The sequence below is a fragment of the Anomalospiza imberbis genome, chromosome 18 (genome assembly GCF_031753505.1).
Source record: "Anomalospiza imberbis isolate Cuckoo-Finch-1a 21T00152 chromosome 18, ASM3175350v1, whole genome shotgun sequence".
In the NCBI taxonomy this organism is placed as follows: domain Eukaryota; kingdom Metazoa; phylum Chordata; class Aves; order Passeriformes; family Viduidae; genus Anomalospiza; species Anomalospiza imberbis.
Window position 1 is genome coordinate 1237402 of NC_089698.1, and position 22129 is coordinate 1259530.

Consider the following 22129-nt stretch of genomic DNA (forward strand, 5'->3'; position numbering starts at 1 on the left):
CTGCACGTGCCTGGGAACCCCAGCACACAGCAATGGTGCTGCAGACCAAGAATACACACTTCCCTTAGAGCTGCATCACTGCACACCCCTTCAGGCATCAGCTTCTGAAAGGGGAGCTGAAGAGCAGTGCAACAACCAGAACTCACCTAGCAAAAAGAATCCACAGCTCAGCTACACATGAACTGTGAAAAGCCCTAATGAGATACTCCAAGGGATCAGAGCGGATCAAGTCAGTCCTTCCCACCCGAATTCCGCCTTCCCGACCACACAATGGGACAGTAAAAAGCTCATTCCAGGCTGAGTGAGCTTCCCACCTTGACTGAATGAACAGTTCCTAGTTACAGCACTGTCACAGGTGGCACACGGGATCAGGAGAAGAGCAGCATTCAGCAGTCATCGCTGAAGACAGGGGATGATGTCCTGTGTGCCACTAGGATCCACTGCCTTCCCCCATTCCCATGGCCCTGGCAGTATTCCACTGCTGCTCACCAGCTGCTGGAAGGGAGAACACCAACTCTGCAATCCGACTGGGGGAGAGGTGAAAAAGGGAAGGGATGGAAGGGAGATGCAGAATTACTTTTTCATTCAAATGTGAAAATCCAGAGATATGCACGGGTAAAAGTAAGGGCAGAATAAAGCCTTAAATATTTAGTCTTCTTTGAAGCTTTCACACTAATCACTAAAGCCAACACAACATCTTAAAAATCTACAGAATTATCCAAAGCCTTTCTGTTAAGCCAGTTCTAAGGATACAATCAGTTCCTCTCCCGCCCTGACATCACACAAAGCAACTCATGCAGCAGTTCATAAATCTAAGCCCCTGTGACAGATTTCATCTTCCACTGGGAAAAAAAAGCTGCAGAGGAAACCGAAAAATAAAAGAGGATCTGAGGGAAAAATCTATTCATTGATCAGGGGAAGGAGAATGCTAAATTCAGCTGGCAAACAGCAGCCTGGCAAAGCAGCCATCGAGACACTTCCGAGTGTGCTGGCACAGCTTGTCCTGGGTCAGAGCTCAGCAGCCCCAGCAGAGGAGCTGCAGGTTTTAAATGCACCTGGCCAGCTCTGCAGAAGTCAGACCCGGTTTTCTGATGCATTGAAAACAGCACTCTCCTCTGCAAATCCAGACTCACACCCTGAAATTCCTCAGTGCCCAAAATGTGCCAAATGACCAGCTCCTCTGTAACTGGCATTTTGTAGAGGAGAAATGCTCACCTCCCGCATCGGAGCCAGTCTCACAGTGGGAAAGGTGGTCACTTTCTTCTCATTGATCTCTCTAAAACAATTTACAGTAATCCCACATCTTAAAAAAAAAAAATACTTAAAACCCATAAAATTAAAGCAGCCTTTCTCTGATGCTACAGAGGAGTATACACAAACTCAAGCACAGACTTGCTGAAGAGTGGAAAGGGTTAAAATCTGTGGAGAATGAGAGAAAAAGGTTAAAAAGCACTACTGCAGTTAATGTTAAAAACACTAATTTCAGGCCATTTGTGCATTGAGAGGCATTCCGGTTCGAATTTCTTCAGTGAAACCAGATGTCTGCAGTGATCACCAGAATGCACACACTACAGCATAATCAGCTTGTCCTGGGCACGAGTTCCAGCACATCCAAAGAAATTGGGGACTCTCAGAGAGGAAGCAGCTAAATGCAATAACCTGGTGATTGCTCAGAAACACAGCTCCCAGGGTTGGAGCCGGGAGGGGGATGGAAAAGGACGACAGCAGTGATGAATCCTGAGCAGAGTCTCGCTCCCAACACAACTGTGAAAAAAGCACATAATCAAGAGACAAAAAGCTTCCCAGGGAATGAATGTATCTGGTTGCTCTGCCATTGCATATAATCAAATAGATGTTATAAGAGTGAGGCAGCACGCTACAGAGACAGCTTTAATAATCAGAGCTTTAACAGGCTCCAGCACAAAACCCTACAACACGGCAGTGTCATCATCATCTTCACTCTCAAGCTGTCCAACTGAGGAGGGAGGTTGTGCTTTTATTAGCTTATATTAGTACACCACTTATCTAGTTTCTAAAAGCAGAATTAAAACCTTCTGCCATGTGCTGACACCTGGCTGCTGTCCAAGCTCGTACTTCATTTAGCATTATCACTGAAAAACGGGTGGCTTAGGCAATGCTGCGGGGAGATGGGAAGACAGACGGCTGCCCATTCCTGTCAGCTCGCTTCATGGGCTCCCTTCTCCAGCCTCCAGGAGACAGGAACCTGCCAGAAATCACAGCAGGAAAAACTGAGTTCCCTAACTTCACCAGTTCAGGCTATTGGATCCCTTTTCCTGCCCCCAAAAGCTTATCCCAGCATCAACTCGGAGCAAACGGCCTGGATGCAAACATGATCTCAGCGAGGAATTTTCTGTGCCTGACACAAGGTTTTTGCACAAACACCATCCCTACTGATGCATTCCCTGACTGCAGGGAACAAGAGGAACATCTTCTGGAAATGCGAGTCCAACACACCAGCTCTGCATGAAGTTTCTGACACCATTTCCCACAGCTGACTGCTCCTGCACCACTGCTCCAATGCTATCCCTAGCACAGGGAATTCTCCAGCTCCACCCCAGGTCCAAGCAGTGACACGGTGGCCACTGCTCTCTCCAGGCTGTGCTGAGTGCATTCCTTCACTGCCAGGCAATGGTTTCCAGCTCCAAAAGCCCTTTTGTTGGTCACCACACCTTATCTGCTCCATTATTAAATCCCTCTTTCCCCTGTATTCCCAAGAACATTGGGATACAGTGGTAGAACAAACCTGCAGAAGAATTACCTTTTAACTAATTTGTGAGCCTCCAGCTGCCCTGTTCTCCCATTCCAGAAATTCCCTGAACCTTGCCAGAACAGCAGTGTTTGACATGCTAAACCCAAGTAGAGGACAAATATGAATATGGTGATTTGCTCACTGAACTGCATACATAATCATTAGAAAAGTAATGAACAAAGAACACAGCAGGCCAGAAAAAAAGAGATTGAGCAGGCAGGGTCATGTATTTCAGCGAAGATTACTACCTGTTTATTAATTAATTGAGACAGCTTTCCAGAAACCTTATAGCAACAGGGGTTCCCATTTATTCCAGGTGAGCACAATTTAACTGCTGAAGATCTCTACCTGGGAGGAAGCATCTTTGGTATAAAGGAAAAAACAAAAAGGAAATTAGGAGTATGAAGGGAAGAAGTAAAAAAAAAAATCATCACAGCCTCTCAAAAACCTAATGGTCCTGCAGCAGGGGGAGGAAATCTCTCCCCCCTGAGCTCCAGGTTATCTCAGCTGCTGGATAAAAGTCCACGGAGCCACCACTCTGCAGTGGCCATTCCCATACCCTCAGACACTCGGAGCAGGACCCGCAAAGCACATCCACCCCAACACCTCTTCCCATCAGGAATGCCCTTCCTGGAGAAAGGATGGATAATAATAGCCAGGACTTACAGTTTATCATTCTCCTGACAGTCACAAAGTAAGCTTGAACTCCTTTCATCCCTTCCCACCCTTTCTCTCTGCTCTGTCTGGTGCACGGGGGTAATTAAAGTATTTTACTGCCTGACTGACAGCCCAGCGCCCCACGAGCCACAGGTGAGTAAAGGGCACGCATATTCCACAAGGAATGTAAACAGAGCCGTGGCAAAATAGTCAGCAGTCACCTCCATCAGCATTCCTAAAAATCAAGGAACACTCCGCAGACCTTCCTTTCCCTCCCTCCATTGATGTTCTATATTAAAAATCAAACCCAGTCTCAAGTGAACAAAGATAAGAGCATGAAGGTTCTTATTTTGCTCCGAGCATTCAATTTGCTAACGCATTTTAGCTGAAATTCCTGCTTAGTCACGCCTGACACAATCCAGTCTTTTAGGCAAACATTCCCTCCATTCTGTGTGCCATGGCTGCCAGCCAGCTTTCAGTTGATGTACCCAGGGCTTTTCTGCTGGTGTCCAAGCACAGCGAGATCTCTCAGACCTGCTCTCACACAGCACTGCCACCCCTGCTTACGCTCTCCATTTAGAAACAAAGCAGATGCAGATTTATGTACAGGCAGCTCTGAACAGTGCATGCTCATTTTAGAGATATCAAACAGAAGAACTTCTAAGTCAGGTTATACACAGGAGGTAACTGTATGTCCTGAAACAAATCAATCTTTCTGCAAACAGCCAAAGGACATTATTCTTCATCCTGGAATTAAAGCTTTGTTGTAGGTGGATTTAAATAAAAAGTTTTGTCTCTACAGAAAAACACCAGTAGGAAAAAATCATAATTTGTTAAACAAAACACAAACCCAAACAATTTCCAAGGCTCCTACAAAAGGAAAGTGAAAAGAAGGACAGACCCAAAGCTTCTGATTAGAAGTCAGGCTCAGAAATCCTGACACTGAACACACTGTTCACTGCATTTCCTTCTCAGATGACTTCTTTAAAGTCCAGTGAGTTTTCTTTAAGATCCCAGACTTTTATCAAAAAGGAGAAAAGATGGCCAGTGTTGGCCAAGTACCTGACCACTGTTCTCACTATCAGGTCCTGCCTAACTCAGCTACCCACAGCCTTGAAATTCAGGGCAAGAATCTGCTAAAGCGAAGTGCAGAAAGAAAAAAAAGAGGAAATCATGTTTTTTCCTGTTACCTGAAGCAGTGCTCTTTGGATGCTGGGTGGCAAAGCAGCTTCCAAACAAACTCAAAGGCAGAAAGGGAAACCAGCCCAGCTCACAAGCAGCTCTCGCTGACGCACAGGTGAAACTCTGGGCAGGCAGAAGGAAATTCCACTGGAGTCAGTAAAAGCTGGCAAAGAAAGCCCCTGCCTTTCAGGGCACCAGGAAGCTCTGCTGCTGCTGCTGGTACAGCGCAGCCATGCCCTGTCCTTCTCAGCTTGGGAGAATCATTCCATCTCCGTGCTCCTCCTGAGCTACTCCAAGGTTTCTCGTGCCTGAAGCTGCGAGCGGACTGAGTTTCCTCAAGCTGGAAGAGCACTGAGAATGTCTCTGAACATTCAAATCTGTCTTCTCCTCTGATAGCAGCAACTCCTCTCTTCAACTGTGCCTGCTCAAGGGTTTTCCAGAAATGCAGGAGAATAGAGCCTGCTCTGGAAACTGTTAATTGTTCCCCAAAATAACATTAATTTCTGAGTGGTTTTTTAAAGAAAGTTGGTCTGTTGCCTCAGCTCTAATTACATTTCTCATGTCAATTAATTAAATCCATGCTAAATGAAATGCCAGTTTTTATTTAAAGTTTAGGGGGAAAAATCATGGGATACAATTAGATGTTACCAGACGCGATCTCAGCAGGTTTTCAATTATTCTATGGATAATACAACCCTAATTCAATACAAAGCTGTAATTAAGAATGTAATTAACTTGTGGCATTCTACTGATGTCATACACCACAAGAACACATAACAGTGCTGAGTCCTTAATGGATTGGTCTTTTTCATCGAGGATGAATTAGGCACATAAAAATAATTTATTGTGGGAGCTTGGCCAACATAATGGCTGCATCCAAAAATCAAAGTACAAAACCAACTTTGTCCTGTCAAGGACGATCTGGCCAGAACCCAAATCTGCACCTGCTACCGTGGCAGGGAGTAGGTGGCTTTACCTTCAGAGCCAGGTGAGAGCTGGGTGTGCAGGGCTGGGGAGGAGCACAGGAGCTCAGCCAGGTCCCTGCTGCAGCCTCTCTGCGCAGGAGCAGCAATCTGGGGCTGGGCTGTCCTCTGTGCACAGCACACGGAGCAGAGCTGCTGGGCTGGCTGGCTGCATTAAAAACCTGCATTTCAGCCTGGGTTTATCTGCAATGCATCCCATCTCTGTGCTATCACACCACTTCAACTTCACAGAAACCCTCCAGGCCACTTCTGCTTATTAAAGGAAGGTTTCTGAAACACACACTGCTCTGCTGGGCTGTCTGAACCAAAGACTTCTGTTCTCAGTCACAACTATTTGAACACCACCATCTCCTTAGATTTTTTTAATATATGACATTTAAGGAAGGGAAAAGAGAATAAGGTACATTTCCTGAGGAAACCAAAAGAGGTCCCAGAAGAAAGCCCTCAGAACTATAAATAACTGCTCTGTGTTCACATTGTAAAAAGAACCTACAAAATATTTATTTTTCTTTCAAGTAAGCCCTCTTGCAAGAAGGATATGAGGATAAAAGCTTTATTTATCAGCTAAAGAAACTCCTGCACTATAGTTCAGTGGTGATGTGTCAGTAAACAGATGAAAATATCATCAGGTAAGGCACTGACAGGCACTCTAGGAAGTATCAAGGAACTCTAGAGCCATTGAACAGACTTCTGAGACTTTAAAAGAGGACACTTCTGTTTTTCTTTCTCTCTAAACACTTAGTATTTCCCTTTCTTTAAAATAGATTAATTAAAGGAGTGTCTTAAGCCTATTTCTGCTACTTGCTGAAGGAAATCACCACTCTGGCATTCAAATAAAGTTTCATTCTGTAAGCTGACTGTTAAGAATTTCATACAATGGACAACGTAATTCTCAAAGCATTAACCACTACACTAAAAAAAAAAATCTGTAAGTGGATTTTCTCAGCTTCACTGTCAATAGCTTAATTAGCAGGAATATTTACAAAGATCTTTAAAAAAGCCTAACTTTTGTGGTCGAAGCCTAGAAAAAAAATTTAAATTCAAACCTAAAAAATGCACCAGATTAAAAATTGGGGGAGATTCTTGTAACATTTTTCTCAACCATACAGGTCAATACCATTCCTGACCTTCAACGTGCTCAGCCTTTTCTGCAATGTTTGAATCCTCATTCCCTGACAGCTGCAAAGAGCTTTTAGGGGATTCTGCAACATCTGAAATCTGGTGGGGGAAAAGCATTTCTTCTGCATGCAGTGTGCAGAAAGGGAATGGCAGATCCTCCCGACACTGCTCAGAGCACACACAGCAAGCCAAAGGTTTACTGATAAATTTATAGGAAAACATTGCTTTGACATGTTTTTCTCCTGCCCTCTGCTCAGAGACCTAAAGTCGTCCAAAAGCCACAGATTTTCCTTCCCATGACCTGCATCGGTAAATTTTCAAAGCATGCACAGTTCCAGGCTGTTTGCACTTGGGTCCACCACCTCCTCCTCCAGGTGTGCCAGGGATCCCAACATCCTTCCACTGATGGAACCATCCATCCTCCGCTTCCGTGCTCTCTGGGCTCCTCACAACTTCACTCTGCCAGGCTGAACTCCCAGCCAGTGAAAGGGACACACACCAACCCATCCTCTACCAGCCAGCACATTAATCACTGAGCATCACCAGGATCAAAATGCTCTCCAGCTCACCCAGCCACAGAGATTTTTTCCCTCCAAGCAGTTATCACATACAGACACATTCAACAATTACCAGACATAGCTCTTTTAGTTTTCTAAAGTATCACTCCAGTAAACTTGAACCAGATGTTGTCTTTATACATTTTGCTAATGCTGTCAGTTTTTAATCAAAATGGAACTGACTAAATTCATGGTCTTAGTTAACAGCAAAGCTCCTTTGAATCACAAGATGTCTCTTTCAGATCAAAGTGGCACAGAAAGAGTCTGAGTTCAAATTTATTCTCGTGTATCCAGGGTCTTTCTTTAGGATTCTTACCCTTTTTCCACAGCTCAAGATGTTGGCACTTCATGAATCAATCTCAAAGGATATTAAAAGCAGCAGGAATAGCCTACAATGAGCCAGAAGGCTCCTTCACAAAAAAAAGAATGTTACTTTTGCCAAGGAAAGCACTAAAAAGTAATAAGGAAATCCAGACTTAAATTTAATTCATCCCCACATACATATGCATTAAGATACAGCCTTTAATGACAATTTATTTCTTCCAGAGTACTTGTGAGCAAGGCTGACAGAACAGACAGCTGCTCACCATTTCTTTATCATTATGTATAACTCCGTGCAGTCATTCAAGACACAATATTCAAGTGTTGCACTCAATTATGAACATTCTGATAAACTTTTTAGGCAGCTTATCATGGTACTATACAGCACACTTCAGAAATATTAATACATTTACTTACACAGCCCTTTGCTTGAACAGAATTTTCCACGATTTTAAAAGGCTGAACTGCAGCACAGCAAAATTAGCAGCTACACTCTCAGAAGCATCTGCTAATACAGATGCCTAATTAGAAAACCTGTGGCCTGATTTTCTGAAGGAGTCAGTATCAGTGCAAGTTCTGATCAAATCTCCTGCTTACCTTAGGGACGGCTATAAAAAAAAAATCAAAGCATAACAGAAATGTGCCTTTTCCCCCCCAGCATAGTGCTGTGCAGCAGGAACAAGAACCGAAAATAATTCCCCAGAGTGTCACTAAACTTCTCTTTGTCCTTCTACAATCTTTGCTCCTTCCACAAGACACAAATTAACCTGCAAACTTATCCAGCACGTCTGGCTACAGCAAAGGAAGGTAAAAGAAGGATTCAGAAAATGGAGTCCTGAACGCCAAGGGAAATTGCAGAGAGGAAATGCAAGATGCCTAGAACCAGATATCCCCTGCCTGTCTTCCTTCTGCGGCTTGCATTTGGCTCCTAAGAACAAGGCTGTGGTCTTTGAAGGGCTGTTAAAACGTGTTTTAGGATGCTGCCACCACCACTGAGCGTGCAAAGCAGCGACAGCCACACCATTCACTCCCAGACTGCAGAGCTGATCCCAGGCAAAGCCTGACCAGCCCCACACCTTCCAGCTCCTGGAGCAAACAGAGCCCAAGCCTGCAGACAATACCCTCCTTCAGCCCAAAAACTGGGATTTTTTCCCAGGAAGCTATCCATCCTGTGTGCAAAATGAGACAGCAGGCCTGTGGATAAGCACCTGTTCCTTAACCCTTGGCGTGCCCCGAGCGCTTCCTCCTCCCTGGAGAAGGAGGCACTGAGAGCTCTGCTGCTCTCCCCTGCAAACGGGGCCCACCACGGCTCACAGAGAGGAACAAACCCAGCAAAACCCACCTGCAGCCCTGCCATCCCACAGACAGGCTGCTCCCCAAAGACCAGACTCCCTGAATCAGGCTGCTGCCACCACCTCAATTCTGCAATAATAATTCTGCAGTTTTCTCACTCGAGTCTGGCGACTTTGAATAGATTTTTCGTGGAATTAGACCAAAAGCTTCAAAATATTTTTGCCCCCCCCTTTTTTTGTGCCTTTTTGTAATGCAGGGACATGTTTGCAGGAGTTATCTGCAGTCATGAATCTTACTTAGTAAAAATGAATGCTAGCATTCATACATCATCATCACTTCAGAAAGAGAGATTAAGGAAAACACCATCTATCTTTGCCTCCCAAAAGTGAAAATCACAGGATTTAACCCAACTAGTGCTGCTCCTGGAAATGACTGTAGCTGGCTAGAACTCAGGATTCTCCAGCTGTCTTTGTTCTCAGAAACAACTGAACCACTTCACAGAGAATCTTCTGAATCAGTCAGAAAACACACAGCATGAAAAACCTCAGCTAAAACTGCTTGAGCTTTAGGCAGTCTCATTTTAAAAGCAGTATAGTGCAAAGTCTTGCACAGCTACTCTGTCACTGTCTGATCATGGGAATCTGCCACTTTTTAGATAGAAAAATGGGATTAGACTCATTTTTAAACTACCAATTCAGACCCAAACCCCCTCAGTTTTACTGCACTTCTCTGGCTTCTTTCTCACCATAACACCTATCCACTAGGAAATATCACATATGCAATGAATTAGACCACAGTCCTTTCATCTCGAACTGCTTTGAAATGTCACTTAGTAAACCCAGTAGAGTTTGTTTTCCCAATGAAAATAGATTTCTCCACTAAATCTTCACATCGGGAATGTACCATGTGGTTTGCATTTTCCCTTCTTCAAAACAGTTTCCCAAAAGCTCACACTGTTTGATTTCATTTTCAGTTAAGGGAGCTAGAACCTGAAATGTGGTGAGACAAATTAGAAATTATAAAAGGGGGGGTTGAGGTGAGGGTCTGCATAGTCACCCTGTACTTATGTAAAGTGCTGTTTACTTTCGTGCCATTTTAGTATAGTACATTTCAATATAAATCCAAGTGCATTTCTTCAATAACAAGCAGAAATTTAACAGCAGCAGGGGCTGGAAACTCCCTCCTTGTTTTCTAAGAAGGTTGGATAACTTATTAGAGCAATATTTGGATAACCGAATGCACAAAATAGAGCACAGGTAACAGAAAAGCGAGATTTTCACCCCCATTTGATGCCCAGAAATACAAACTTACTCTGTAGGTGGAAGAAGAAAGGTCCTTTGGGAGTCAAAGCATCCCATCAATGTGAATTATCCTCTGGAAGCATTCCTTACTCTTCTGTGATCACTGGAGCAGAGAGTAGTTTAGGATCTTAACTTTATCTACAAGTCTGTGCAAACAGGATGGATTCCCAGGAAATGCTGACCACTTACCAGCAGCTACAGGCCCCGTGCTCACTGCTAAATAATTGGGTTTAATAAAGCTCACCTGTGATTACAGCTGTCATTATCAGCACCTGTGTCAGGTGAAATTGTTCCCACCAGTCCAGGACACAGGAAACACCTGCAGCTGCAGCAAATCCCGTCCCTCCAAAGCAGGTGTCTGCATTTGGGAACTCAAATCACCCTCCTGGGCAAAGGCCATTCCCTTGAGCACCAGGAACAATAACCAGAGCCGCTGTATTGAACCAAAACTGAGTTTTAAGCCCCAGTTCCCAGTAAGAACCAAAGCACCCGAACTCTACAGCCCACCAATGAAAATACTGTGCTTTCTTCCCACCCTCCCTGAGCATCACCCCGCTGTTTCTGGTGGAGAGAACATTCAGCAGCTCTCCGCACCAGATGAAGCCAGAAACCAGCACATGAACTAGTATTTGATAAAGTCATGGATAAAATGGGTAACTGCTGTGCTGATAAAACTCCAGAGCAAAATTCCACCAAAACTGAGCTTCTCTCTGTGTCCAGAAACTGTGCGAGGTTGCGGCATGACACAGGGCAGAGCAAGGAAAATTCTGGTTACATTTTATTTCTTTAGAGGTGAAACCCAAATAAGTACTCACAGATAAATACATTTAAAATGCCCCTACTTGTCACAGCCAAATAATTCACATTAAACGTCCTTTAATAATCTGGGCAAATGGACTCAGATTGTTTCAGACATCCTCTTATCATTTATAAATACCTATATACCTATCATTTATAAAAAGAATAACTATCTCTAAAAGAGACACAGTTCCAAAATCACTTCAACTCTGACATGGTCTAGCAGTGCCAAATTATACCTGACATCCTGACCTTTCCCCTCTTCCAACAAAGGAATGTGTAAATGCTGGGGGGGAAAAAAATCATCGTACACTTTTATCTGTCTGTGAGTAACACTATGAATGTCTGACACATAAAATCCAGTTTTGTTCACTGGAAGGGAAATTGCATGGAAAACAAGGTGGGCTGAAGGCATTTACCAAGCAACCATGACTTGTTAAATAAATAAAGTCTGTCAGCCAACAGCTTGTGCCAGTGTCTCGGCAGGTCTTCCTGTAGAGGTTCTAACACTAAAATCTCATCTTTGATTTTAGTAAAGTCCACAGTCATAAAAAAATGAACTAGGAAAAGTCAAGAGAAACTAAAAAGGCCTGGAGAGCCAGTGCTCCAATGTGAAACACCTTTATTAAAGGAAAAAAGAGAGGAGGTGCAAGAGGCAAAAAGTACAAAAAAAGGTCAGAACATTGCTAAAGTCTAAAAGGCTTGGAAGCAGTGTTGAATTGATTTAAAGCTGAGAGGTGCATTTCAGGGTCTAGATCAGGATCCAAATTCTAGAGGCATTCAGAACTGTGGAATTAATTCCAATTCACACATCTCAGCAACTGACAAAGGTGGATCCTCTTCCTCTTCTCAAAACAAAAACAAATCAATGTAAGTTCTGTTCAAAGGAACCATTTGCATTTTGTGACTTTCCTGAACAACACTGCCTAAAGGCATGATTATTTTACCTCAAACCAGTTCTGACATGACTGCACTACAGGATCATGTTTAAATGTCATCTGATGATTCCTATTTAAGTGCCACAGTTTCATCGCTACAGCTAATTTAATTCTAAATGAATTTTCAAAACCAAGACTAAAGTTCAATGGAAGCCTGAAGCTTTGAGGACTTGTGAAGCTTTGAGCCCGAACTACAAGGATATCCAGCTTTAATCCGTGAAATAGCCAAGGCAACACACGAATCTCTGCTTCTTTGAATGAGGGTATAATGCAATAAAGACCTTCCAGACGGACCTTGCACTAAAGGTGTTTCCACATTTGTCCTTCAAGACCAGTCAGCACCACCCTTTTATCTCCAGACTCCTGGTGACACTCCAAAGGAAAAAGGAGACTATTCCAATTCCATTCTGTCACACACAAGTGGAAAATTTCCTTTTACCAGCTTGCTGACGTTCCAAAGCACAACACATCAGCTTATAGAAACAATATGAAAATGTAACTAATGGGCACCTGCAGTGAATTGTTGAGCACTGTCATGTGAGCCTGATCTGTTATCAGACTGGGGTTATCCCTCAGTAAAAATGGAACAGCAATAATTCACAGTACTCCCCAGTCAGCTGCAGGTATTATTGTAAAAAGAACTTACAATTTATCCCAAAGTCATTTTTTTCCCTATCCACATTATGATAACAAAAAGGTAATCAAGTGCTGTAGTCATTTCCATTCTACAGATGAACAAATGAAATCTGACAGGTGACCTCAGCATTCACATCTGCACATACAGCTGGGGAGAGAATTACAGAAAATAGGGAACACCACTTAGAATTCCTTGCTCTTCCCTCTTCTCACTGTGGTGGAATGACAAGGGGGCATGTTCAACACATACACATGGCAAGAGAGTTCCCTATTCCTGAATTCCGTTAGTAGATTTCATTCCAGAATTACCCAGGGAATAATTATGAAAAAGAGAAGCACAAAGGCATTTGATACAGGAAGAGCTCAGTAACATCTGTCATTAAACACTGTTTTTTTGAGCACCTATAAAAGACAGAAAATATAGCAATTAGTCACTCTGCCAAATAAAACACAGCTTCTTGTTTTTAACAGCAAAAATAAGGCCATCTAAAAGACAAAGATGTGAAGACACAGCAGGCCAGACCTGCTGAGAGACCCAGTCAAGAAGGATCCCAAGCTCATGCAGTGTCACGTCAGCTCTTCCCGGAGGCAGAGGCTTTACACCCAGGTGAGGCAGGTGCAGCTCTCCCTGGTACTGGTGCCAAAGCCTGTCACACACAGAGTCACCCAACAAGCATCTCACAGCACAGACACTGCCCAGAAAACCAGGGGCCCTTTCTAGCTGTACGAGTCGAGTCTAAATCCCAAATTACAGCTGTGCACCAAGAGAAGCATCTTCTCCCTCTAAACAGCTCGATGCTGCACACCTGGAAGCCACAAAACATCAAATTTCACATCCCACCAAGAGAGCAGAGACAGAGAAAGCCTAGATTAGGTTCATCATTTAAAAGGTGGGAATTCAAGGAATAACAACAAAGTATACTATGAAGTATGACAAAGCTGTAATACAAATTGATGCTCTACAAGATTTTACATAAATCTGTAGCAAAACTGAAACCCTCAGGAGTTTTTAGGATGATATTATTCATAAGTAGGTATCCACCCCTCGCTAAGGGGCAGCCAAATTCAATCTCCCTCTTCCCCCATGTCCTGATCAGTGAAAATTAACAGGTATTCAGAAGTCAATACTATATTAACTTCCCCACAGTAGTCACTTATTCCATTTGCTACTCTTTGTTTCATACCAGCAGAGTGAGAGGTCATTTGATTCCACAGTGCAAAAAAATCAAACATTCTGGCTGTTTCCAGAGAGATATGAAATTAGAAAGTAAAAAAAAAAACAACAAAAAAAAAAACCCACCACTTCAAGTCGTGAAAAAATGATTTAAAAGAAAAAAGATGGATAAGGCATAATTGCTGTCTCCACCAGCACACCCGCAGCACCAAGCCAGCCATGGCTGGAAACGAGTGTACGAGTCAAACACACTTCAGCAGCCCAGCAAATGCAGGCCACTGGTCAGGCTTCAGTCTCCACACGAGTCTGAGGGCACTGAACAATGACTGACGGGGTAATTCAGCTGCAGACAGCAGGAATTAAAACTGCTAATTAAGTCACAGAGCAGTCGGGCCTGACTGCATGCCCACCGAGGGAGGTGCCACCTGGCTACAAGGGGCACTGGAGCAGGAGACACCACGGAAGGTCTGTGCCCACCTGCCCAGCCCTGCTCCAGGAGAGCATCCTGGAGGGACAGGCCATGGACAGCACGAGGATGGACACTGCCCTGCCCACAGCTCAGGGGACGCTGCTGCAGAGAGCACCTGGAAGTGCCAGCAGGGCAGAGCTCACCCTGGCAGGCACGGGCCCAGTGCACAGCAATTGCCACAGGTTCTAGCTCTAAGGACACGTCGGCTCTTTCCCTGTCGTAAGCAAAATTATCCTTTCAAATGTTGCTAACTTGACACCCCATCAAATCACCCATGGACTGTTTTCTCAGCAATCTCCCAAGTCTCCTCCTGGCATTAGGGTATCAGTGCTTCCCAAACAAGAGGTCAGCAACTGTTTTTAAACAAAGGAAAATTCAGAGTTTCTAGCCCCCCACCCCCCTCCATAAGCTCTGTTCTTGTAAACCACTGCATTCTTGGCTGAAGTTCTGGAAAAGAAAAAAAATTATTCAATCTGAGGCAGATGCTTGGCACAGAATACTTTAGCTGAAACAGTTAATGGTTGGGGAATTTATAAGAAACTAAAACCAAACTCTCCTAATGACAACTCTAATAGCAGTAGTGCTACCTATCCTGTTTGAAATAACAGTGCAAGAAACTCAGGGTTTGGGGTTTTCTTTTTTTTGTTGTGGATGGTGATGTTTGGTTTGAGCTCAGGAAAATAATTTTATCTTAAACATCAAAAAGCACATTCTACCTGCATGAGGAAATGGCAGTATATTAATGTAAGCCTCACTTTTATTTGTTCAACACGACACAGAACCAGCAAAATGAGAAAAAACTCCACCTGGTACAAAAATCAAAGCTGCATCGTTTACAGAGTGCCTCTCATGTTCTCTAACCTCTCAGTGTTTAATATCCTGCAGTGGATATATGATGTAAGCAGCTCCCTGAACAATCCCTTTTTTTTACTGGAGTGTCCCAGGGACAAATTAAAGCCATACCACTGCAACTGCTGGGCTGCAGGACCCAGCTCAGCTCTGCTCTCCTCCCCCCTTCTCGCTAATTCAAGCAGAAAGTTGATCCCAAGGAGATACAAACTCACCCTTTACTGAAAGAAAAAAAGTGTATTTTATGTGCTTTATCTCCCCTGAAGCAGCTTCCAGAGGAATTAGAGGCACGCCAGGGCTGGCACACAAAAAGAGGGTAGCTCAGTTTGGGAGAGGGCAGAATCCTGGCAGCATCAATTCCCACTGGCTCAAGCTGGTAAGGAGCAGCACCCTCAGGCAACACAACTGGTTAGAAAAGGGAATTTCACCAGGACAGAAATGAACATTCCAAAAGCTAACTTTCACTCTTAATCAGAAGGAAAAATTAAATGGTTACATAAAGTTAGAATGCTTTTTCAGAAGCTGATTGGAATGACAAATCTTTTCATCACAGCTCGTTTTTGTAAAAGCTATACAATATTACAGAAAAACGTTAATAGAGTATCTGTCAGTTTATATCTGAATAGATCTACTTGAAGTCAAAATGGTCACTTTATGTGAAATGGTTCACCAAAAATAGAGAATCATCCAAGTAAATTTGGGATGCAAGCCCAATTTTAAAAGCAAATTGTCTTGTAAATTGCATCGGTTTCAAAAATATTTTCAAATGAAAAGCTGCCCAGTTGAAAGCAAAATGCAGGAGTTACCTAAGTAATGAAATTTTAAACACATTGGTGGGATATTGAAATATCTACACCCTGGGACTGCTTGCTGCAGTTAATGAGCAGAATCCAGTGGTCCAAGCCCTCTGTTGCATCAGCATCAGGGAGCATCAGCTTCCTTTTATTTACTTCAGATTTCCTCTTTGGGCACAGAAAATCTGATTTTTAAATATGCTTAGGAAACAAGTCTTTTTTTCTATCCAAAAGCACAAACATATTTCAGAGTTTGATTGTGGTCTTTTTTTTTTTCTTTTTTTTCATAAATAAGCACCTTTCTCAAACTTTACCTTCTTATTTACCTTCTAAGTTTTCTCATAAATGTCAAATTCCTAACCACTGTTTTCGGGCTTAGTATTGGCTTCATGGTATTGGAAAGGGCAAGTCACTTACAGCAGGGTGGTGTCTTACAGAGAAATACACAACTAAAAGCACCAAACACAGAAATTTTGGCAACAGCCATTAATGTAATTATGATAAAAATATTTTAAATTTCACACTGCACTTCTACAAAATTACAGAAACTTTACAACAACTGGAGAATACTAAACATAGGATGCAAGAAAGAACAATTAACAAAAAAAAAAGATATTTGACCTCACCCCTTGTAAAACCAGAGGATGGCAAAACCAGGTGAAATTCTTGCAGCAGTGTACAGTAAAAGTGTCCACTAAAGGGGACTGCTCTGGCTGCTCTCACATCTGTCAAGCTGCTAAAACTGCACAGCTGTAAGAGCAGGCTTTGCTGATGACACTGGCACTGTAATTCACATGATCTCTGTTACTCAAGCAAGAAAAAGTGCCAGAAGAGGCTGTCTGCAAGCACAAAGGTACTGACCCAAGATGTCAGAGCTGCAACAGAAAGACATTAGCACATTTCTTAAGTGTAATGGGAAAGAGCCACTTAGTCCCAAAGTACTTCCCTAACAAAGTTCACTTAATTGACCAGGGCTGCAAAGCTGCAAGTAATTTCAGTGATGGGGATGACACTTTGTTTATGGAATCCAAGCTCTACAGATTAATATGCTTTAGATTAGCAAGGAAAATAGAAGAGTACACTCACTGGGTCATTTCACTGGATACAGCTGAAAAGAAAAATGCTGACCTGAGGCTGTGTATTGACCCAAAAAATGCGAACAAATAGATAAAGAGAGAGTATATCCATTTGCTAACTAAAACACAGGCACTGCTGGGCTGAAATGATTTCCAGAGCGAGATGCATCCGCAGGCTTTCAGCAGATACCTCTGAGTGAGGAGACTGCAGAAGCTATGAACTTTGAATGCACCATTTGTCCGTCCCTGTTTCAAAGGGGTCACATCTGTCACTAGAGCCTGAGCCAGTCCACAGAACACAAAACAGTACAACTGCTTGAAGAGCTGAACACTGTGAAACTGTTTTGCCAGGGTACTGAGTCTGTAAGGAAGGCTGAATAAAATATAAAGGACTCAGGCCTCTAAGAGCACGTCAGGACAAGAGTTTGAACTAGAACTAGACAAAAACAACTTTTCTGGCCAGAAAGTTATTGCTAATGACTATGAAGGACAGGCAAGTCAAATTTCAGCCAAATACCTTAAGCTAACACCTTACAGCATCCCAAAATATTGCCTGTATTTTTATCACTGGAGCGTTTAGATACTAAACAAACCAAAAAGTCCCACCGGGCAAGGTGGCCAAACCAGGGTCACCAAAGTCTTTCACCAAAGTGGCAATCACAGTGGATAAGAGACAGGGAGAAAAATGACTGACAAAACCAGCAAGGCAGTGCTAATCCTGGCAGCAGAGACCAGGTACAACTCTGCTGACAGCCTCCCTTACACTAAACCCACCTCCTCTGTGCAGTCAGCTCTCCCTGCTGCACAGGAAATGTCTCCTCCAAACTGATGGACAGGTATGGCTGGAAGTCACCCAAAACATGCATTTGCTTTCCCCAGCATTCTCAGTTTACCCTTTTAACACCCCTATGGGATGGTTTTCCATTAGTGTCTTTACACCCCAGTTCTCTCAGCTTGTTGCCATTTTACATCTTTTATCATAATATGCTTTTTGTCTCTCTGGGAATAGCTGGGGCACATCTAGTGGTGCCTGCCAGATATGAACCACTGCCAAAATCTCACTGTGGCAGCACAAACTTGCATGCAGCTTATGAGTAAATTAACAAGTTTACCAAAGCCCTGGAGAAAACTGGGATTCCGCACAGAAATCTCTGACACCTCTTTCATGGCATAGTCACACCCTGAAGATTGCAGGCTTTAATTTACTTTTTTGTCACTTAACTGTCTTAGATAGACACAACCTTAGCCACACCTGGGAACAGAACCTCTGAAAGATTTACTGCAGAGGGGCATTACCTTGAAAACTCTAACCAGGGAAGTTTGTATTCCAACACTTTTGGCAAGTTTGCCATTATTCACAGAGTTCCTGGCTATTCCTTACAAGCCACCTTTTCAGTAGTGCTGAACTTCTGCTTTGTCATTAGAGTTTAAAAACACGGATCTAAATCCCAATTCACAATAAAACCCCATCCCTTCATCCCAATGAATAGAATTTGTCAATACTTACTAATACTTGGCCATTTAAGAAAACATAGCATTGTGCTGTTTAGCACTTAATTTTACACAGATATTTAGTTCTGCAATGCAACAGCCAGACACACATTTATGCATTAGGAAAGCGATTACAGGGATGATATTTTATATCACAGTCGTGCACTTAGAAGCAGCTTTGAACAGCCATTTGTAGTACAACTGCTGGGTGTTTTACTAGGTAAGTACAGTGTCTAATAAACTTTGATCTACTACCAAATATGAAAACAAAGTAAAGCAGAATATTAATAGCACTATCTCCATTTTGAAAGGGTTCTATCTAGAAGAGAGATTAGCCACTTATAAAAACTCCACGCAGCTATAATTTAACATAATGCAAGTTCCCGGGGTGCTCTTGGCTAGCACTGAAGTGATGAAATTGAGAAAAAGGAAATTTACAAAGTTTTCCATAACAGTAGGGTATGCCATTCTACTGAACTTCCAAAATCAGATATATAAAAACCCTCGCTGCTTGATTAATTCAAAATCAGAATGAAGCAATATTCAAAATAAAGAGCTTCAATCAGCGTCCACTGCATTTTAACTAAAACAAGGACGTACAGCAGGGTTGTGGGATGAAGAAGGGCAGAGCAGAGCCCTGGCAGGTGCTGTGCCAACCTATGGATGCACAGCTGTGTTTGCATTTGGGCTCAAACACTGATTCTGTACCTAAAATCCTGCTAACTCCACTCACCTTGAACAGCTGCTCCTGTTCAACACTTTCTTGCACTTAGAGATGCTTGTGCAAACAAATCAGTTCTCTAGCTGTGCCTCCTTAAACGCTTTTTTTCAGGGCTTAGTGTACTTGCAGTTTCTGTGAGCCTTGCTCTAGCTCACTGCTAATAGCAAAATGAAGATTCCCACTTACCTATCCATTACAAAATGAAGTGAATCTGTACATGTGTGTTCACATTTATGCTCTGACTCAGAAAAGCTATTAAAATAAATAAATAATCTTCCTTCAAGCTCATGAATACCTCCTATAGGCTATAAAGGGGCTTAAGCACATGCATTAGCACTTTGCTGAAAAGAGGTCATTTCCTGAAAGGAATATATATACACTTGGGATTTACTTATGTAAATATAATTTCACACACATCCTCTCCACCTAAGGAGCAGACATCCAATAATTGGTATGTAAAACATGTGCTTGCACCTAAATGCAAGAGCACTTTTGCACACTGACTTTATACATCCTGGTCTGACTAGAGGCATGGCTTAAATGAAATGCCAAGCTTCTTTCTTGAGACTGAATGAATTAACATTATTGGCCAGATAATAACCCCAGCATAATGGCACACTGAGGCCTAAGGCAACATTTCGTGAGAATTTTCTTAGAAATTCTAGCCTGATAGGAGATGCTAATGAGTTTAGAGAAGTAAATATGGCTCTTTAAATAGCAAACGACAACTTGTCTATAACAGTAAGTTTCTCGGCACATTTACAAACGTTTTTGCTTGCAAGCTATGAAGTGACTTTCATTTAGTTGGACTTTAGCTCTCAAGAACAATCACTGTCGTCACACGCCAACAAAGAGAGTGCAAAATACACGAGGGGAGCGCAAATGAAACGCTCATTAAGGCTCCACAGGAAACTATACAAACACCTTATTAAATAAGTTTAATTAAGCGGCTCTTTTCTAAATCATACAGTGCCCAACAATGCTCAGGCCAATTCCCCGCTCAGAACCTCTGCTCTTCCTCCCCGAAGGAAAGTAATATTTTGTCTTTTCCTCTGGCAGAGCAGAGCCCCGGAGCCCCCAGCAGCAGCTGCTGGCAGTGCCTGGCTGGGCCACCACTCCCGACCTCTCTCCTGCATGGCTGAGACACAACGCTGAGCCAGGCTCCAGCAGGCACAAACGGCTTAAGGAGTTGGGTTGTTTATAAACTCTCCCCGGAGCACTTTCTCCAGCCTTCAGGAAGAATCATAACCCCTGTTTCTGCTGCACGGGGGGTGGTTCCGAGAGCAGTGCCCATGTGCTGGTGCCTAACTGGGCACACTAAGCCCAGTGCGAACGCTCACCGCAGAGGATGCGCTCACCAAAGCGGCCCCACAAAACGCCAGGCACTCCTTCCAAACCTTAATCCCGTGCAGTCTCTGCAGGTGAGCACGAGGCTGATCTGGCTCTCACCTCCAGGCTACTGCAATCAGAACAGAAACCTGCATTTTAGACTCTTCACATCAGAGCATGTCAAGGCACTGGGCTGTCCATTAATTTTAATGCACGTTGAAATGACCGGCATTAAAAGGCCATGCAATTTTCTGCCAAGTACTTTGTTTTCCCTGCCGACTGGGGTGGGAAAAGTCCTTTTATGAATTGCTCCTGATTCCGCTCTTGCTTCACCCTTGAGATATTTCCGTATCTCTCACGGCTGCTTCCACAATCAACTGCCCTGGGAGAGAGGTTGGCAGGGCTGGACCGAGCTAAACAATGAAGAGTCTTTTAGGAGTAATCTTCTTACGACAGTCAAAGAGCACCACTAATACCAGCAGGATAAAGGGCAAAATTATGTTTTTATTCCTAGGAATGGAAACAACAGCAGGCATTGCGGCTAGCTTAGGAAGTTTCCACACGCTCCCACCCAGACGGGGAGGAGGGCATGGTTTAATAAAGCATCCACAACCATCGTGTTTCATCTGAGCAAGAAAACAAGAAGTGCTGAGACACGGCAGTCACCTACTATTCCACACAGAAACCCCTCTTGGGAGCATGCACTGTGTGCATCCCTGAGCCACTTCAGAAGAGATTTGCCTTTGTCAAAGGAACTCTCTCATCACAGAAGTTCAGCGATGAGAAAAACCAGCAGATCATTCAAATGACCTCTCTGCTAAGCCAAACCTGCTCCTCAGCTGTGCCTTTAATCAAGATAACAAGCATCTTGTCCAACCCAGGTGACAGCTCTTCCATCCAGGCTCCGGAGCTAACACCGCACAATTCCAATATAATTTAAAGGACGCTATTCCCAAACGCTGTCACCGTGCTGCTCTTGGAGCTTTCACCGCTGCCCAAATTCAGCTCCAAGCCGGCGCCGGGACACCCCCTCCCACAGAGAAGCTCCTTTAACACAACGCAGTAATTAACACGCATCTGTAAAACCATCACTGTCGAGGACGAAAGTAAACTTTGCCCGTTTCTCATCTCAGACAAACGCAAGCCCGCAAGGTTTCCCACCATCCCCATAACCGGGGAGACAGAAAGCAGCAGAGAGAGGCGGAGGCAGGACTGAAAGGGAAAAGGCAGGGGGAAGAAGAGGAGGAAGGGGCAGCTTAGTTCACACGGCTGGCGAGAGCGCTCTCGGCTCGGGAAGGACGCGCCGCCGCCCGAGCGCGATCAACTGGTGCCCGCTCCGCGCCCCCGCGGCCCTTACCTCCGCAGAGCAGCGCTCCGAGCAGCAGCCCGGCCGCCCGCGCCATGCCGAGGGGCTGCCGAGGGGCTGCCGAGGGGCTGCCGAGGGGCTGCCGAGGGGCTGCCGAGCCGCCGGGGCCCGTCCCGCCCGGCCGCGGGGCTCCGGGGCCGCTCCGCCGTTAGCTGCGGCCGCCCGCCGCCCGCGCCATCGCTCCGCGCTGACCGCGGCGGGCACGGGCAGCGCCCAGCGCGGCTGCCCCGGCCGGCCCCGCTGGCGCTCCCTGGACAGAACTTTGGAAGCGGGTGAGCAGAGGGACGGGAAGGTGCGGGAAGCGG

The 22129-nt window shown here is 44.1% G+C and overlaps 1 protein-coding gene across 2 annotated transcripts in view; it reads right to left on the reverse strand.

Moving 5' to 3' along the window:
• The window catches only part of LOC137484491 (transmembrane protein 132C-like), a 184551-nt gene extending 162675 nt beyond the window's left edge, over positions 1–21876 (reverse strand). Inside the window, exon 1 of one of the 2 annotated variants that reach the window (XM_068208338.1) lies at positions 21816–21876. In XM_068208338.1, the coding sequence (XP_068064439.1) occupies positions 21816–21861 (46 nt within the window). In that variant the 5' untranslated portion in view covers positions 21862–21876. Of the gene's footprint in view, positions 1–10193; positions 10367–21815 lie in introns of those variants that run through there. The other variant, XM_068208340.1, reaches the window with a different exon arrangement.
• Positions 21877–22129: the final 253 nt, after the last annotated feature.